Here is a 19,526-nt window from a genome sequence, read left to right as displayed (position 1 = left end):
CACACTTGGGAAACCACGGCATTAACTTTCAACCTACGCGTCGATGTTCTTGACCAAGTTAATCCAAACATCATCTCCAGGGCCATAAAGTATGTGGTCTCAAAGTGTTTGCAAATTCTCATCGATCGGTCCGCAAGATGGCGGAGGTCACTCTCATCTCAGCTATTGGTGGGTTATTTACATTTTCTACACGTCTATTCTACAGCCTTGCCCCTAACCGTGCGCCATAGCCAAGCTCGAAGCAGACACCCAACAGTCAAGAGCCGAAGGTCTTACAGGTAACTATCAATCTAGTCCTTTCTTCTGTTTCGACACTAATCATAGTAGAGCTCAAACGAATTCTGGACCCCGGTAGTTACTATTCCAAAGCGTAAGCAAGCGCGGGGAAGTCTGAAGTTCCCGTGCAATCCACTCACACTATTTCAGAGACTCTATCCCAGACGATGCGTTCCACAAAACATTTGAGCTGCTCTACAAGATTATTTCCAAGCAGAAACCTGTCTACGTCCGGGCTACTACCAAGCCGACAACTAGGAACAATGCTGCCTCTCGGCTCCAGGTCACTGCCGCTGCTCTCCGTCTTGCAGTGGAGGTTGGAGCTCCTAGAATCAGGTTCAAAACAGCACTCTCAGTGCTGGACCATATTGTTGAAACTCTAGCAAACTCGGATGGCTCTTATTGTGAGCCTCTTCTGAATGATTATCTCAAGAGTTTCAAAGCTCTCCTAGAGTATGCTCCCCATTGTGAGCATATGCGGCCAAAACAATGGCACAAGTGTGTCGATTTTATCCTCACGCTGTTGTGTGTTGGAATAGATGATATGGGACAAGCTAGCGATGTAATCACGAGCCGAGACAACCGTAACACCTCCCGGAATGGTTACAGCTTGTCGATGCGACTCAGTCAGCGGAGTGCGAGGACTAAATCCAAGGACGGCGTTTCCGCGCATTCAGATGAGCTTATTGCCACTCTCAAAAGCTTGACTGCCGTGACAAATGCTCCGATCATGTCCCGTGCCGATGTCATCGTCAAGACAATGGAAGAGTACCTTCTAGCTGGCTCAAGAGGCCAAGAAGCAGCCTTCGAGATACTAAACAATCTCATCTTCAATGCTCTCACCACACATGTTGACTTCACCAGAAATCTCATGGCTTCTTTCATCCCCATGATACGGCGCTTTTGGTCGCACAGCTCAGTCCTTCTTCGGGAACAGATGCTTATTACACTCTTTTCGTGTCGATATCTCTTCGTTTCCAGGAGTAGTACTTGGCCTGCTGTCCACTCAAACATCCTCGAACCATTGCTGGAAACTCTGCTCTCGGAGTACAGCTCAAGAAGCGAAAGAGAAATTCTACTCTTCGATGACCTGCACTTATTGATTGCCGGAGAATCCGCGCCACTACACTCAAAACACTTTCTCCCTGCCCGAAATTCGCCACGGGCTCTCAGTGCTTGGGCCTCTCTTTCTGTCATTGCCTGTCTTATCCTGGGAAGAAAGAAGATATTCCGACATGACAATGACTCTGAGCCCGAAGCTGTTGATGGCCCGCGGAAACGCCAAAAGGTCAGAGATTCAGCAGAGGATATATGGAGACTTGCAACGGAAGGTGTGGGGCAAAACAGGCTTGTTGCACTTCAGATATTGGTCTTCTTGTGCGACCAGCCCACTCGAGATGATTTCGACTCTCCAAAAGATCTGGCTCAATTGCTTCCAGGACTTTCTCACGATGACACCAACATACAATCATGGACATATTTGCTATTCTCCAGGTAAGGAACTAAAATCCGCACAATCACGTACGCTGACTAATTCATATCTCCAGGCTGGCAGTTGAATATTTGCCCAGTTTCAAATGTTCCCCTGAAAACTGGCTTCTGGTCTGGTACTCTGCTGGCCAAGCAATCTCAGTGGCTGGTACAGCAAGAGCAGCAAGTCATACTCTTGCAGTCCTACTTGAATCTGGCCATCTTCGAACCCAGTTGAATGGTGCCTTGATTATCAATACTATCTTCGGAGGAAGCAACAATGGGCCTTCCACTCTGACTGACACCTCCTTGGTGCTTATGACAAATGCACTGCAGTCAGAATTCTTTGATATCGGTGGGACTTTCGAGCACTTGTGCCTAAAGATTCTCAACTGGCTTTCCACGCGATGGACACTTCGTGAGTTTACCCGAGCCAACTGTTCATTAGATGTACACCGCTGACCTTTAACAAGCGGCGGTGCTCGATCGATCTCACAATGCATCGATTTCGCTCTACGTTCGGCCAGAACTCCTGTATTCTCTTTTGACCTCCGCCTGCGGTTTTTTGGACGTAATCCAGCCAGTCGATGATTGGTCTCCAGCCCATGTAATCTGGCGGGCTGCAATGGTCACCTGCCCCGATGAGGGATTTCTCCAATACCTGCTGGAGATACGTCCACATGAGACGGTTAACCCTGACGTCGCAGTAAGTCATAAATTACGCCAATTTGACTCATCTTTACTGGCTCGAATTCAGAACGCGACGTTGACATGTCTAAGTGGCCGTTTAAAGGAGTTGCAGTCGGCCTTTATCACTTTACAGTTAGAACGAAAGTCTAATATTAGTACCGATATTATTGGAATTCTCACAATTGCTGCGAGTGCATGTGCGGGTCTCTCTGTTCGTTTGGCTCCAGCATCAGGTACGAAGCCTCTGACCCTGTGGAACACTCTCTGGTCATCTGTCATCGATTTTGTCTCCAGTGAAACTAGTGACGGGCGTGTTCTGATAAATCGGATATGTTCGTCCGTCTTACGCCTGCACGCACAACTCTGTGAGAGCAAAACCCTCTGGGCAAATGCAGAATACCATACCCTTGTGGAATCGGCCTTACAGCTCGCTCGCAACAGTATGGATTCGACTGCCAGCAAGGATGGCACGGAGTCGGACCTCATGGATGATGACGCGTGGGCATCGCAGTCGACCCAAAGAGGCCTTGTTAACACAAACGCTAGTCAACTGCGGCAAGCCATACCACTCAATTTTGATGAACTCAGCCAGTTAGCTTCTAACCGCATCAAACTCGCGATGGCTCTCCAAACCGTCAAAACCGAGGGAAGTCTCGTACCAAGAGCCGTCTCGCTAGTCGTGGATGAAATCATAGCACTCGAGCCAGGGTCACTACTGGCTGCTCGCGGTGCCGTCTCTGAGCTACTGGCACTCGATCACGGCATGACGCGAGCTGATGGTGCGCGGCTCCTGCAGCTGTTGGGTCAGACTTATCTGCAAGAAGAAACTTATGAACGATGTGAGACTGCCTTATGCTTTTGTTTGAAAGTCGTGCAAGGCCTTGGTTACCTCTGGGTTTCGGAGGACGACGATGACTCTCTCGGCGAGCTCGCATATGACGTTTACAATTATTCGCTCAATGTTGTACTGGGAAAGTTTCCTGCGTCCCCCAGAGTGCTTTCCCAATTCTCAGAACTTCTTCATTTCCTCCTTCAGCATAATCCCAACTACGGAGCAGAGGATCTGCCCTCTCCGAGAACAAGTTTGCTGAAAATTCTTCAAACTGCTCCCCCTACGATCAAATATGGTCTGCCAGAAAAGCTCTTTCAATTGTTTGAGAAGTTCATCCTTACACAACATGAAGCTATTTTCGACGACATTGTGGAGAATCTGCCATCCGATCCCGACGATAAAGAGGGCATTGCTGCTCGTCTCTCCCTCTTGGGTCAATTGGGAGCACGATGGCACACTGTTTTGAGACAGGCAACCTATCACTTGTTTGAAACAGCAGCGAACGTCCCTTCTGCTACTGTGTTGTCGCAATCCTGCATATCATTTACCTCCAAGAAATTGCAATTGGAGTCTTCTACTGAGCTCTTCAGGCTCTTCGCTCCTCAGATATCGTACACCTGGCTGTCGAAGGATGGCTTCTCTCGAATGCCTTTCCTGGCATTTGGATATGCAACACTGAAAGAAATGGTGCTTGACAACCTGCAGGAATTTGTGGGACAGACGGCGCTTCGTGGTGCCAAGTATGCGGACGAACTGGCAGAAATTGCTGGAGACAAGTGGACATCGCTTCTTGCCACTGCCTTCCCCACTGCATTGGCCTATACTTTATCCTCCGAAACGAGCCTGCCGAAACAAGAGCGACTGTATGATGGTTCTGAAAAGCTGATGCGAAAACAATTAGGTTCTGATACATATCTTGAACTCCTCCAGAAACGAATGCCCGACATCGTTGCTCAGCTGATAATGTCTCTTCAAAATGATCGCGCAATAGAAAAGGCATTCGAAAAGAGTCAGCATACATTGGCCTTGAGTGCATGGGAGGAAATGTCCACCCAATCAACTACGAACTTGGAGCTTCCGCTTTCTCAGCAACCGTCCTTTCGAGCTAGATGCCTGGGTGAGGAGCTCAATTACATCTGTTCTCGGCTCAACGTTGCGCAATCTGACATCTGGTCACCTGCTTTAACTGTTCATGTCTACAGATCACTCCTGAGCAAGACTAGACCAGCGCTTGGTCCACTGCATGCCTGCACTATCATCCGCAAGGTTCGAATTGCTATCAGCCTTGCAGGTCCCATCGCACTATGCGGTTACCCTTTGGAAATGCTCCTCCATAATCTTCGACCGTATCTTACAGTATTCGAGTGTGCCGAGGATACGATGGGGATCTTTCGATATCTTCTTCAGCATGGGAAGTCCCATCTCAGTACACGAATATCTTTTCTGGCTGGTTTAGGCGTTTCTATTTTTGCTTCACTCACAGGTTTCATCACATCATCCCAGGAAAGTACAACACAGGAGAGTCACTTTCGGGCGACAATATCAAAAGCTCAAGAATTTCGCCTCTTTCTGAGTCGCTTTCTTGAGGGAGCGACTTTTGTGAATGTCCCACAGACTACTCTGGTCACTTTCAAAAGAATACTTGAACATGCGAAAAACATCGAAAACCCGGGGAGCAATGCAAGAAGTACAAGCGAGGGCTGTCTTCTTCTTGCCCTTCTCGACGATCGGAATTCAGAAGAACCTTTACTGACCGAGTTGCATTTTGATATATCCCTCGAGATATTGTGCAAGAATTTCAAGACAGCCAGCGATCCTGCAGATGATATCCTTTTAGATGATCTGGCTGCTCAGCGGTCTTCTACCGTGCTCAACGATTTTATCAAAACTGTCAAGACGAATGAGGATTTTCTAACCTGGGCTGCGAGCGCTATAGGACGTGGATACCTTATGCATGGTATGGCAAATGACTGCCTTGAGTCGCCCAAGAAGGACTTTCGGTGGACAAACATGATCAATTCGAAGTCAGAGAAGGACAAAACTCGCCAAGATATGCTAAAGGAAGACATGGTGTCATCCTATACAAGTATCGTCGATGTGCTCATCGACTTGCTCTGGCGGTCCGATCTTGTGGCAGCAGCATTCTCCGAAAAAACCTTGCAGTCCATCTCCAGCAATATTGCTGAAGATCGTGAAAGTGAAATTCTCGCTAAACACTTCGACAAAAATATTTTCACAGACCTGAGGTTTGAAGGTTTCGAATGTCCACCGATAGGAAGATCCAACCAAGAGAATTCCTTTACATCCGCCCAGTATGCTACTGGCGGCAAATCTAGATCTTCGAATCATTGGGCAGCTGATCAGCTTCGGGACCTCTGCTCGGAGACAACGGATGACCCTATTCTGCGTCATATACTTCCCTTGATAGCTGAAGTGCCAAGTGTAGCGGACACCCTTTTCCCCTATGCAGTCCACATCATCCTTGCAGGTGGATCCAATATGCGCCAACATTCTCGGGATCGTCTGTCCCTGGCCTTTTCAACCATACTCCAGAATCCAGGCGCCGAGGTTGAAGAAGCCCGACCGTTGGTGCTGAGGACTATCATATACCTCAGAACAAGATTCTACGCTAATGAGACCACAATGGCCCAACGGAACACTTGGCTTGAAATCGATTTCTCTCAAGCTGTTGTAGCTGCTACTGAGTGTCACATGTTTCATGAGGCGCTTCTTTTCCTTGAACTGCACAACTCTCAGGCCCGTCTTCAAGGTGGACGATCATCTCGAAAGTCCCTAGGTTCATTATTGTCTAGCGTGTCTCATGAGGTTGAGACCCTCATCTACGAAAACGTCGACGATCTTGATTTCTTCTATGGCAAGCACGAAGATTCTGACTTACAATCTGTCCTTGCAAAACTGGCTCATGAAGGAGCCAGCCAAAAAGCATTGTCTTTCCAGAGCGCTCTGCTGGACTCTCATCTCAAGATTCAGGAACCTGCTAACGTTTCTGAGACTGTGAATGCGACTGCTATGGCGCTTAGGTCAGCAAATATGTATGGAATTTCCGAAGCTGTAGAGCGCTACTACCACAACAACGCTGAACAGCGATCGCAACTGACTGGGGCGTCTAAACCTTTTGCAGCATTGAATCAGTGGGATCTGATAGCTTCAGATGGGGCATCAGGACACTTCGATACTGCTGGAGCGTTGCTAAAAAGCATGAACCATGCCTCGAACACGACTGCTTTGGACTCCATGATTGATCAATCACTACTAGCATCGATTACCCAATTAATCTCAACCAATACTGGGAGGACCGAAAACAACATTTTACTTTCACGCCTTGCAATACTGGCAGAAGCCAAACAGGTTTTGACTGCTCACACTCAACAAGAACTTGACTCGATCTGGAAGCGTATTGTGGAAAGGGACAAACAAATCGAACTTGCCGAGTAAGTGCATCCGTGGCTCCCTCCCTCACAAAATCCTCCGTTCTAATATATACAGGTTCGAGAAGTTGTCACCGGTTCTCTCAGCGAGAGAGGCGACGTTTACTGCTTTGCGTCGAAACCCCAGTCTTCAGGCGGCATTCGGCTTGACCTTTCAGCAGTCACTCTTGCAGGAAATCCACGTTGTTCGTCAATCACTTCATTCGGTTTCTGACCATAGTATTCCGCAGTTCAGTCTGAACAGGGCCATGTACCTCTCAGAATTGAACATCTTGGGACTGGCAGTTGGTCTCAATGTGGAAGTCGCCATCCAATATGACCTTGCAACCACCTTATGGGCCCAAGAGGAGACTTCAGGTTCAATCGGAATCCTCCAAAGCCTCGTGAGCAGAAAGGATGCAAACCACCACATTCTTGGGGTTACAATGGCACAAATCTTGACTGATTTGGGTCACAAGGTAGCCGAAGCACGTCTCGAGCAGCCAGACGAAATCATCAAGAGCTATCTACAGCCCGCTTTTGATGAATTACGGGGCAAGAACTCCGGGGTAGAGGCCGGTCGAGTGTTCCACAATTTTGCCGCATTCTGCGACATGCAACTACAAGATACGGACAACTTGGACGATTTCACTCGGATCAGCAAGATCAGGGACCGTAAACTCAGAGAGTTGAACGACTTGAAGAAGATGATTGAAACAAGTGACGCAAAGCAACGTGAGCAACTTAAGGGACATCTCAATAAGGCCAAGGTCTGGTATAACCTGGACGACAAAGAATTCAAAAGAGTCTCAGAGAATCGTGAAAGTCTAATTCTCCAGTGCTTAGAGAACTACCTGCTTTCAATGAAAGCTTGTGATGATTATCGAAATGACACTCTTCGATTCCTTGCTTTGTGGCTCAATCAGGCTGAAAGCTCAACGGCAAACGCATCAGTAAGCAAGTATCTCAGTGCTGTTCCAACACTGAAGTTTGCTCCTTTGGTCAATCAACTGTCCTCGAGGCTTCTCGATGGAAAGGACAAATTTCAAATCCTTCTGATGGATCTCATGTTTCGAATATGTTCGGATCATCCATACCATAGCTTGTACCAGGTGTTCTCGACAAGCAAGACCAAGGCACCCAAAACTGACGAGGTCGCATCGTCTCGGAACAGCGCAGCCAACAAACTCGCCGAGGCTGTTGCAAAGAAAAGTCCTTCCGCTACAATCTGGATTGCAATTCATAATAGTAGCATAGCCCTGTTCAGAGTCGCTCAAGAAAGAATTCCCGAGAAAGAAGCCAAACAGGGGGCCAAGCTTCCGCTTCGAAAGCTTTCTTCTGCGGTCAGATTGGAGCAGATGATGACGGAAGCTCACACGAAAATACCCCCCCCAACGATGAATATCACATTGAGATCAGATAGAGATTACTCGGGCCTAGCGACGTTCAGTAAGTTCGACCAACAAATTGCCATTGCTGGAGGAGTCTCAGCACCGAAGATCGCAACTATGATTGCTTCAGACGGATCTGCCTACAAAATGCTTCTGAAGGGGGGCAATGATGACCTTCGCCAGGATGCAATAATGGAACAGGTATTCGGACAAGTATCGGAGTTACTCAAGGATCATCGGCCGACGAGACAACGGAATCTAGGAATTCGTACCTACAAAGTCATCCCCCTCACCACTAATGCCGGTATCATTGAGTTCGTGAAAGACACCATTCCACTTGGTGACTACTTGAGCCCTGCTCACGAGCGATACTTCCCTAAGGACTTCAAATTCACAAGAGCCAGGCGAGAGATTGCTGATGCACAGACAAAGCCAATGCCACAACGCCTGCAAGCCTACAAGACTGTAACGAACAACTTCCACCCTGTGATGCGCTTCTTCTTCATGGAGAACTTCCTCGACCCTGACGAGTGGTTCCACAAACGCCTCAACTACAGTCGCTCCACAGCAGCAGTCAGCATTCTCGGCCACGTGCTTGGGCTTGGCGATCGCCACGGGCACAACATCCTCCTCGACCACAACTCCGGAGAAGTAGTGCACATCGACTTAGGCGTCGCGTTCGAAGCGGGACGCGTCCTGCCCGTTCCCGAAGTCGTACCCTTCCGCCTAACACGCGACCTCGTCGATGGCATGGGCCTCACAGGTGTAGAAGGCGTCTTCCGACGCTGCTGCAACTTCACGCTAGAAGCACTGCGCCGCGACCAAGAAGCCATCATGACGATTCTCGACGTCCTGCGATACGACCCGCTATATTCTTGGTCCATCTCACCGCTGCGCCTCCAGCGGATCCAGGAACACAACGAACAGGTCGCCGACGCCATGGCGGCGAGTATGTCTACGACCGCGGGCGCCGGCATGGCTCTGGACGGCCACGGTGTAGGCGGCGTCGTCGGCGCCGCGAGACGCGATATCTCTGAGCCCAGTGAGGCCGATCGCGCCCTGACCGTCGTGGCAAAGAAGCTAGGCAAGAGCCTTAGTGTCGAAGCCACCGTCAATGAACTTATTCGCCAGGCGACTGATGAACGTAACCTCGCTGTGCTCTATTGTGGCTGGGCTGCCTTCGCATAGTCCACCGAGTCTGGTGGGTGACCTACCGATCCAGTTGTTAGATTCATATCGAGTGCGGGATCAAGAGATAGGAGAAACAACTGGCGCCTCAAGTGCCATAAACGCATGTGAAACGGGGTTCCATCTGTCACATTACATTCTCTTCCGGGTAAATATAACTTCTGCGCTTGCTTGAATGTATATGATTCGCACAACGTTGAGCGTCAAGCGTTGAGCGTTGATCGTTGATCCAACGATGTATGTGCCAATGCGTGTGTGTTGAGCATATTTTGGATCATTAAGTCGCACGTCGAGGAATCAGTCAGTAAATACGCCAGTACATAGATACATAGGTAGTCGATGACAGCCTTGGTGCATAGGCGGGAACAGTGAAATCCACGAACAGATATTCGCTTCCTCATGGAGAATACTTCTTGGGGTCTGTGGCCTCAACCCATATGTAGCAGCGCCTCTGTTGATACCACAGGAAATCATTAGGCTTGACTTCTTACAGGAGTAGAATACCAAAAGATATTTAACCCTGGTTGAATTCGAGAAATCACATCCATGACTTATATGACGATTTAAAGGTGATTTTATTTTATCTCAGCTCCATAGGTGCGAGGTAGTTGGGTACGTCAACCACTATCAAGCACATAAATACGATAGCGTCCCCGTGCCGATGATCATTCGCTCAGTGACCGAGTTTGCAAATCCAGCCTGATTAACTCAACCCAACCAAATACCAGCCAGATTCCAACCAGATCCCATACATTGGAATACGACATTGGCACAGATTAACCGATAGACAACTATAATACACAACTCCCCCGGCCATTGATTTTTTTGAAACCCATCATCCGCTTCATTGAATTAAAGAGCTTAGGTCGTCATCCAGTGGGAGAACAAGGATTTATACAAGAGGAAGTGTGGTGAATAACAAAAGTACACAAGAAGAGACTCGAGGGTAATCGAATAGGAGAGAAATATTAGGGGATATCGCAATGCTTGGGGTTGTTGACGTGTTGAAGAGTGAAAATATGGCTGACCATGGTAGAGGCATTGGAAGTGCGACTACACCTCCCAGCCGTCGGACGCCCATTTGTTGTTCCACTGCTGATTAGGCGTCATCCATGGCTTGCTGTGCCCATGCTGAGCGCTAGTACTGTTGGCAAATGCGCGCTTGTACCCCAAGTCCCAGCGGTCCTCGACTTCCATCAACATCGCTCGTTGCGGCTGTGCATGTGGGGGAATGGGCACCTTGGGTTTCGGGCGGCGACCACGTCGCGAGGGAGTAGTGGTACTAGAGGGTTTCTCTCCAGATGAAGATTTCGCTTTGGTGGAAGATTTGGTGGTGGTCGAGGATTTGAGGGAGTCTTTCTCCGAATCTTTGATAATATCCTTCAGTTCTTTATCGGAATCTGCGATTTGGGCTCGGATATAAGTGACATCATCTGAAGCATTAAGAGCTGACATGACAGTCTGACGTGGAGTGTAGGGAAACTTTTCCAATTCAATTGGGCCTTGTTTCGGAACGGTCTCTGGGTCAAGGAATGCCTCCTCTCCTTTGGCCAGAAGCTGAGTAATGTCCAAGCTTTCACCATGTGGGATTTTATTGGGATGGCTTGGTGTAATACAGTCCATGTCGACTTCCTTTCGAAAGACATGATCGATATCAACTGCGGAAAAGAAAGCACATGACTGTGGAAGATCATCGATCCCCATCTGCTGACTGAACATAGCTCTCGTCCATAGGTTGCTGACTTGCAGGGCAAGTGCCGCTTTATATCGGTCTTCATTTTTGACGAGGTACCGGATCTCGTCGTGAACTGTGATGGCCAAACGAGCGTCGAGATTAAATCTTCTGATGAGGAAGTCCATGCTAATAATGAGCAAATGCAAATAATCAACTCCTGAAGACTGGATTGCCCAGTTGATCCGTGAAGTCATGAATGATCCTTGATTGATGAAACGTCTCATTAGAGCCTCCGTTATACCAGCTCCAAGGACTGGGGTTCGTGGCCGTTCTTGTTCCGCAAATTCTTCAAGCTTGTTGAACACGAAGGACTCTGTACCGCCTCTCCAAAAGGTGCCGCTACCTAGAGCCTTACGTCTGGTACGCGTGCCTTTGGTCTCTTTGTACAATGTTGAAGCAGTTTCCGATGTTTCCTTCTCCGTGAGACTAGGATTGAACTGTCTTAGTAGAGTAGCGGCGAATTTCAATCCAGCACCATAAATACGACCATAGTTAAACACCTTGGCATCATTTCGAGAGATTCCCAGGATCTTCGCAGTTTTCGAGTGCAAATCAGTGCCTGCTGCCTTTGTGCCCTCCAGGGTCATGAATCCAATGGCATTGCCACCGTGGAGCTGGAATTGTGCATCTCCGACCAGAGAAGCAATCCACAATTCTTCACTATCAACATCTGCTCCAACAAAGGAATAACCTTTGGGGGCTTTGACCATGGCTTTCAGCTCAGAGCCAACTCTGTTTGCCTTAGCATTTGAGGCGGTGAGCCAGGTATTTTCCACTGCACGTCGAGTTATAGTACCCATAGGTATGACCTGAGGTAGAATGAAACCTTGATCTGATTTCCCAAGCAAGCTGGGGTCTCGATCGTGTTCTCGCACAACCATCTGTGATTTGATACGATCTCGAGCGGAGATCCAGTAAGAGCATGATGCATTCATTTCCAAGGCTTCCCTTGCTAGTGAAAACTCCGATGATAAGATCCCAGCTTCAAAGTATTGCAGATAGCCTTTCGCCAGTGGCGTCGAACAACGAGCGGTAGGCCCATCCTTGTGCGGAACTTTGTAGTAGACGTTTTTGTAGTCCATGGCCAGCTTTGTGTCAGCTACCTCATCAGTGAAATCACATCTGACAGCATTGCTGTTCTCGTACTTCTCAGCCTCTTTATGTGATACACGGAAAGTCCAACCGTTCTTGGTGGACCACACTAGTGGATGACCGTCCCAGGTCAACTTCAGTAGAAGTGGGGCGATTCTTGTTCGTACTGTCAAATTTATTGGAGAATTACTCGAAACGAACAAATCTTTATACCAGTTTGGAGCTCCTGGTTTCTTCTGTCGAGCGACAGGTACCGGTTTCTCATCCTTCTTCTTCGCCTTTTTGTACTTGATCTCTTGCCCGGTCCAATCTAGTTGACTTAGCCATGGATCGTTCTCGTAAATCTCGGGTTGTGTTTTAACTTCGAGAGCCTTATCAGACAGCTGAACAAGCCTCTGCTCGACATCTTTCAGACGTTGTTGGTAAGTATTTTCCGCATTCTCCAGATATTCGTCCCATGTCTCATTGACCGGCAAGATAACGGAGGAAAGATGTCGGAGCGCGGCAAAGCTGACAGGATGTGGGCACGTTTCGAGAAAATTGGGGAAGACCCTCTGGAAAACTCGATGTGTGATGGAGACATCAGCAGCACAGTAGTCTAGCAGTTCTTCAATTCTCTCACAGATTCCATCTCGATCAAGTTCGCCAAAGAAGTCTCTCTGTGTCTTGTCGATAGTGACGCCGCAGTGAAATTTAGCAACGTCACGCAAGGAATTAAGTGAACTTCTTCCGACCCATAGTTCCTCTTCCTCTTCGCTGAGCATCTTGTTCTCTAGCATGGTTTGAAGCTCAAAGGAGGTGTTGTCGCCTGCCATCTTGTCCCGCAAGTCTCGGTTCTTCTTGTGTTTCATCCAAGTGGGTCGCTGCCCTGAGCACATCCCATTCACAGCCACATGAAGAGACATTGTATCAAGAAAGAAATTGTTTGACTGCTTGAGATCGTACTCTTCCTTCACCCTGGCTCTGTCGTAACCGATATTGTGGCCAACGACGATTCGAGGCTTGGTTGGATCTCCCAAAGGTATAAGCTGCCGAGGATTCTCTGTTTCTCTTAACAACCAAGGAGAAATCCATGCGTACCAAGCATTGGGACTGGCCGCTGTCGCCATAACGGCGAATGGAGTTTCCTTCCACATTGTTTCCACATCGAAAGAAAGCATCGTCTCGTCTGGTGCGTCCACTTGTTCGGTTGTCATGTCCGGATTATACTTTGTCCAACCGCTTCTTATGACCCATTTGCGTGGTCTCGTGGGTGTATTCGAACAAACGAACGTCTTCGCTTGAGAGAGGTATGGCTCCGAGGCATGCATGCCTAGTCTCGTGAAGTGTTCGTCCATGGACGAGCCATGTATGGAAGGGATGTCGAATCCAATAGGCGAGGAACCATCTTGGTTTTTGCCCAGTAATTCATGCCTGCGCAGATGGTCTTTCGCCAATTCCACCAGATCCGGTCGTGGTAACGTGGCACCCGCAGGGAAAACTTGCGGATGAACATAGTCGCTCAATTGTTGTACACCAATATCATTATATCTCGCACTCGCGTCCCGCACAAGCGTTAATTTTCGAGTTTCAAAGGTACCAGGAATAGAGGATTGATTATTTGTAGTGGCATAATGTCGTCGTAGAATGGCTGCCGCACGTGCTGCGTACAGTGGGCGTATTCTGAACTTTTGAGAAGTTCTGATATAGCCACGTGCGCATTGCGACGGAGCTGGAGACCACAGCATTTGGGTGATGTGATATTATGGTCAACAAGACATGATGTACAGGAAGGTGTGGATTGGAAGTTAAACCAGAGTGGTAACTCAATTCAGGAGGCGCGAAGTCATGATGCAGTCGCGAAAAGTGGCAGGCAAACTCAAAAGATAAGCCTTATCATCACGTGGGAGGTGTTGCCGTTGTCGTACAGCCTTGTCCAGCTCGCACAGCCTTGTTGCCCCACTGATCCGATTCACGAAAGGCATTCCAGGCAAAGCACTGGCTTGATTCCCAGTTCTAGGCGATTAGCGTATCTGGCGTCAGATGGTCTCAATATAGGGTCAAAAAGAGAACATGATAAGGTTAACAGGTCAATTCATCAGTAGTCATGTTTAATGCCATCTCGAGGCCAGCTACCTATTACGCCAATTACATATGAAAGCTCTTAGTTATACACATTCCTCCTTGAAATCGAAACTTTCCTTAAGGTTGCATGCATGGTGCCTGGTTCCATCCCATATAACCATACCAACGCCGCCGCCAAAGAACTGTGAAAATTGAAAAGGAGAAGTCTGCTAAATATCCCCACAACCAGAATATCCCGATTCATCTCTTAGTGTCCTCTCCACAGGGCAGAGAGGTATGCAAGAGAGCTTGCGTAGTGAGGGCTGGCAAAGGATAAAAGACATGCATCAGTTACCAGACCAAGAACGAACAGGCGTGCCAGTGTTGAAGGGATGAACGAAGCCAGCATGTGTCCAGATAGCATGAGGGCGGTGAATTTCCATAGAGAGGACATCGGGGGTGCAGGAGGCACAACCACAATATTATTCTCGCTGAATATGGAGAAACTTGGAGATGGCATACCCGGAGAAGGAAATCCATTAGAGTGCATCCCTGGAGAGGGCATACCAGGAGAGGAGAGACCCGGAGAAGGCTGGCCAGGAGAGTGCATGTTAGGTGAGAGCATTCCAGGGGAATTGGGTGCTGATTTCTGTTTCATGAGCGGTGGGGGCTTCTCTCTCATAGGTGAGGCACGGTCAATGACAAATGTAGGTCGAATCTCGTTGACTAGTGGACTCCGTTGGATTGTCTGTGAAGTCCAGTTCTCCGACATACTGGCAGAAAACGACCGATTTCGCAGAGCTAGAGTCTCCTTTCGGAGTACCGAGGTCATGGTTGTCTTCACCCCGGACAACTCGCTCAGAAATGACATATTCGAGCCATCGATTTCGCTCTTCAGGGTTAGCATTTGTTGCTGCAGATCCCGGATCTCGTCCATCGCGTGGCTGAACCGTTTTTGCCAGACAAGTTCGGGGTTTGCAGCATATGCTGGTGGAGGTGTAGGCTGACCAATCTGGGGGAGTAGGCGCTTGGAGATCGCAGAGCGTGGTGCTGCGCTCCGCGGCCCTGCACTCTTGACTTGGCCTGGGGCGATCATAGGATAGACCAAGTTGGCGAAGGTGGCATTTGTAACTATGGGGCTGCCCCAACTCGCAGTGCTGCTGCTGACAGGGGTGAACTCGTCATCCTCGAAGCGCCAGGGAATGTTGCTGAAAGTCGTCTTCAGAGACTTGATAAGCATCTCATCAGGACACATACCAGTTGCCACAGACAATTTGGGCTGTCGTGGGGTTGCTGGAGGGGTTGTCTCCTTGATCCGTATGCGCTCCAATGCTGTTTTTATCAACGGAAGATGATGCGAGACTGCCCAGCGGCCGATGGACTCAATCCACACAAGGAATTTTGTGAAATGCTCGTCGTCACCAAGATCGAACTTGCAGAGTGGTGCCATGCAATACGTGTCACTCTCAATCCAGTGGAAATTCAATATGGCAAATGTGTTGTCGATAGTGCAAGAGAAGGAAAGAGGCATCTCTGGGACCATCTGTCCTTTCCATGCTTGACCATAGAGTAGTTGCAATGCTCTGACACACCAAGCCCCTGCGATTGCACATTGGTTGTTGGCAGTTTCTAATCGTGTTTCGCCCAAAGTTCGCTCGAATGTGAGAAACGGGCAATACAAAGGCGCACCCGGAGATATATAGCCAGTATCGAAATGAACAATTGTTCCAGTGGTCATCAACCAAGAAGGCATGGTACTGGTTTCTTCGTATGAAAGTGCGCTGGCAGAGAAGCCACAGCCGAGCCCAGGACGTGGAACTGATAATTCATAAAGAGGACTCTTGTGGTTGCTTGTTCGTACAGGCAATGCGTCTCGACTGAAAGAGGGTACCATACATCGCGCCAGACTGACCTCAGACTCAATTGAAGGTAGAATATTTGGTGGAAATAGTGGAGTTGGACCGAAGCCTCGGCCGATCTCAACCTGTTCACGAAATGACTGTTTTTGTTCGTCGAAGCGTTCCGGATTCATTGTCTCTCTTTCTATCATGGTGAGCAAAGCCTCAGGAAGGAGGCCTTGCATTGGTGCTACATCGTGAATGGCAATTCGATGTGGCTTGAGAACATCCTCTCGGAAGACCTTCCAGTGGAGGTGACTTCCATCGTAGGATGTTGGTGGTAAATCTGGAGCAACAGGAATTGAGGTTTGCTCAACAACTGAAGCCATATGGAAGACGGCGAGGATTTTGTGGGTTGATGCTGATGCTGATGCTGGTGTTGACAATGACACTTGAAGAACAACAATATAATGGATGTAACAAGAACAATAAACTTGATAATAGACAATTACTACCCTTCAAGCGTCTCCAAGTCGAATGTGGGACTCGGGTAGCAAAGTTGTCAGCAAATCTTAGTGTCCATATAGACAAAGGTAACAGTAAGGAGAAATGAGAGCCACACAAGTACCTGAGAATGCTGAGGAGAGTCTGAGAAGATGGAGAAGAGAGAAAGTTTAATCTAAGGGCGACTAAGAGAACAAATAGATGTTGCTTGCAGAGCAGTCCTGGTGGCAGGAGTGTGCTCAGAAAGCTGGTAAGTCCTGGAAGCGCTGGCCATGGTCATCAAACCCAGGACAGACTGTATCCTGGCAGAAGGGTCATGAGGGAAGTATTCTCCCAATAGTGAGACGGTGACAAACTCCTAACAAGGCGGCGGCGAAGCGCTGATCCGAGCTCTCGGGAGCAAGTTGGCATCCAAATGGCTCTCAGAACCGCGAGTGCAGTGAGATAACCAGTGGGCTTCTCTTGTTCCCCCGAGGCGGTCAACTGGAGACGGGCAATGGGTGGAGTGGGAGAGCGCGGCTGAGTTCTAAGTGGTTGTCAGGACCATCACTCCCATGCGGCACACACTTATCCCCGTAGCCGTAGCCGTATTGTCCTTTCGCGCCAACTACTGTGCCTGGTATTGGCAGGAAAGGAACCTAGGAAGGATGATGCAGGAAAAAAAAGGACAGTGAGGATGAAGTTGCCTGATGAATGATGCAGGGGCCAACATACATTCTGAAACACAGGCCTCACTCCGGCTAGCTGGATTGGGAATAGACCGCTTTGTGACAACATCAGCCAAGCGCTTATTTCGACTCTGCTACTGAATAGCTGAGAACCGCATCCGCACACCACAACTCACGCGAACTTGAAGCCTGATATTTTACTTCCGGCTAGCCTGTTATGATGGGCTATCCTGTCGGAAGTCCAAGCCTGCACTCCACAGTCTTGAGACATCAAGCGAACTACAGGATTGACAGCTTCTTTCCTCTGTCCATCCCCGCAGACTTCCACGTATGGCCGTACAGGAATCCCGGCATACGCACGGACACGGTGTCTGTCAAGGGCTCATTGACCAACTAGCTCAGTGAGGCTTCTTAAATCATGACCCACACAGCTCCCCGTCAGTTGAGTTTTAAGCGCCAACACCATGCGAAGCAATTTCACGTTGGACACGAAGCATGTATCTAGTGGCCAATTGGCATTATGTACCTAACTCTCATTATCTATATTTGAAACCGCTGGGCATGCAGAACTGCTAGATTAGGTCGACACTCTCGATTCATGTCTTCCACGACTCATGCTTATTAAGACTCATGTGTGGTTCGAGTCAGCCGCTGTATCGAATCCATTTTGCTAGCCCATCCATGAAGACTTCCTTGACAATTGCACTTTTCCTTTTGGATGACGCCATACGGAAGTCAGCAAGCTCCATGGGGTCATAACAGTGGGATGCGGAGCCAGTCGACGCCTTGGCCATCCGAACACGGCGGTCGAATTTTTCGATCAAATCTGTTATCGACGAAAGCCGGCAGTTTTCAGCCCAAACAAGAATGCTTCGAACCCGTGAAGCAAGTGCTTCCATATCATCTTCGTCATCAAGTTTATAAGTTCTGATGGCACTGACAGCATGAGGCAGACATCCCTCCGAGTTATGCGTGCTGAGACACGCGGTCTTGCCATTGATGGCTAGCGAGAACGACTGTACCGCTTGACTGAGATTCCGTACGTATTTCATGTCGATATATTGGTCACGATGCTCCTCTGCTGCTCCAGCAAAGATCATTAACCCATTATTGCAGGTTGCCGCAGAACCCGCACACGCATTCCGTGCTGCAAGCATTGCTTCATCTTGGGTTTCCACAACAAAGAATGGCCAGTAGACGCTAGGTATGGGCTGCGAAACTTTGTGCAAATCGCATGGCTCATTTCGATTATTTGCAATGATGCCTTGCTGTAATTCGAGTTGATGTGAGTTAAACGCCGATTCGGAATAGCCTAGAGTAAATGCCGGCTTGGGCGTCGGCAGCTGCGTTTTCCATCCAGGTTCGATTTCGAAATCTGGTACCTCGTCCGGCACGCTTTCGCGATGGAACTGTGCCGTGCGTTTGCAATTGATGGTCTTGTGTTGTTTAACGATAGATTTGATGAGGGGATGGAGCATCTCAGTGACCTGTTTACTGCTGACATTTGACTTCTGTCTCTTCATTTGAAATGCAAATTTTCGAGCCTCGGGATTCGTACGACGGATGTCTTTGCATGGCATACTCAAGGCAAATGCAAGACGACTCCATCGTTCATCATCCATAGGTTCGTCCTCGACAACAATGTGATTTGGCTCCAGTGTTGTGAACCGGTACTCTTTTGAGCCTAGTGAGGCTTCGGCCGTTGGGCAGTTATCATCGGAAGAGACTGTCGATCGACTGGACCGACCAGATCCCGTCGAGGAACCAATGGAACTGGGCATGATGGTGTTTTCGAGGAACACCTGGGAAATATGGATAAATTTGCGTTTCGATTTGAGTGCTGTTATCTCAAAGAAGTATTCAATGCTTGAGCCAAATGAAGAGGCATTGTATCCATCGGAATGACCATGAAGCTCATTATGTAGAAGAACAAACTCACCTTCGCACGCAACCACGCATGTCATAGAAGCGCCCAGTATCCGAAGCTATGCCATAATTACTATACAAGAATCCTACTGCCAACAGAGCGCTTGGACGCTGGATGGAGGGGTGGAGCGGAGCTGACGCAAGGACAGAAACCAGGCAAAATCGACATAGTCGGCGCCTATGTACTTCTGAAACTGGGGCTTACCCAACGTGATTGGCTTGTCGGAGTTTGTGTGTCCAGAATAGCAGCCTACAGACTACGGAGTACTTGTCGACTTATAGATAGCCATGATGCAACCCATTGTCTGCAGGTCATTCATATGCGACCGGAGGTCCATCCATCGCCCTCCACAAGGAAGCTGATTGTGGAGAGCCGTGTGAACTGAGGGGTGCTACTGGCCAGCCTGAGGCGCCCACATTGCTTGATCTGGAGAGCGTATCCGGG

At 48.7% G+C, this 19,526-nt stretch overlaps 4 protein-coding genes across 4 annotated transcripts; 1 reads left to right on the top strand and 3 right to left on the bottom strand.

Annotated features, from left to right (window-relative positions):
* Positions 1-137: 137 nt before the first annotated feature.
* LTR84_011258 (uncharacterized protein) lies at positions 138-9,275 on the top strand (the record flags this gene model as incomplete). The annotated part of the gene is made up of 8 exons (XM_064854791.1): positions 138-168; positions 231-278; positions 328-370; positions 427-1,770; positions 1,824-2,164; positions 2,220-2,452; positions 2,504-6,720; positions 6,776-9,275. 8 exons carry the CDS (start codon positions 138-140, stop codon positions 9,273-9,275), a joined length of 8,757 nt encoding a protein of 2,918 aa, XP_064700107.1.
* A 1,053-nt stretch (positions 9,276-10,328) lies between these two features.
* Positions 10,329-13,829, bottom strand: MIP1 (DNA-directed DNA polymerase gamma mip1; the record flags this gene model as incomplete). Its single annotated transcript, XM_064854790.1, has 1 exon — positions 10,329-13,829. One exon carries the CDS (start codon positions 13,827-13,829, stop codon positions 10,329-10,331), a length of 3,501 nt encoding a protein of 1,166 aa, XP_064700106.1.
* A 584-nt stretch (positions 13,830-14,413) lies between these two features.
* LTR84_011256 (uncharacterized protein) lies at positions 14,414-16,372 on the bottom strand (the record flags this gene model as incomplete). Its single annotated transcript, XM_064854789.1, has 1 exon — positions 14,414-16,372. One exon carries the CDS (start codon positions 16,370-16,372, stop codon positions 14,414-14,416), a length of 1,959 nt encoding a protein of 652 aa, XP_064700105.1.
* A 1,427-nt stretch (positions 16,373-17,799) lies between these two features.
* Positions 17,800-18,936, bottom strand: LTR84_011255 (uncharacterized protein; the record flags this gene model as incomplete). The annotated part of the gene is made up of 1 exon (XM_064854788.1): positions 17,800-18,936. One exon carries the CDS (start codon positions 18,934-18,936, stop codon positions 17,800-17,802), a length of 1,137 nt encoding a protein of 378 aa, XP_064700104.1.
* Between the last annotated feature and the right edge of the window lie 590 nt (positions 18,937-19,526).

Source organism: Exophiala bonariae (assembly GCF_035927105.1).
Source record: "Exophiala bonariae strain CCFEE 5792 chromosome Unknown scaffold_50, whole genome shotgun sequence".
In the NCBI taxonomy this organism is placed as follows: domain Eukaryota; kingdom Fungi; phylum Ascomycota; class Eurotiomycetes; order Chaetothyriales; family Herpotrichiellaceae; genus Exophiala; species Exophiala bonariae.
Note: the sequence above shows the minus strand (reverse complement) of the source record. Positions and strands in the feature narration are given on the sequence as shown.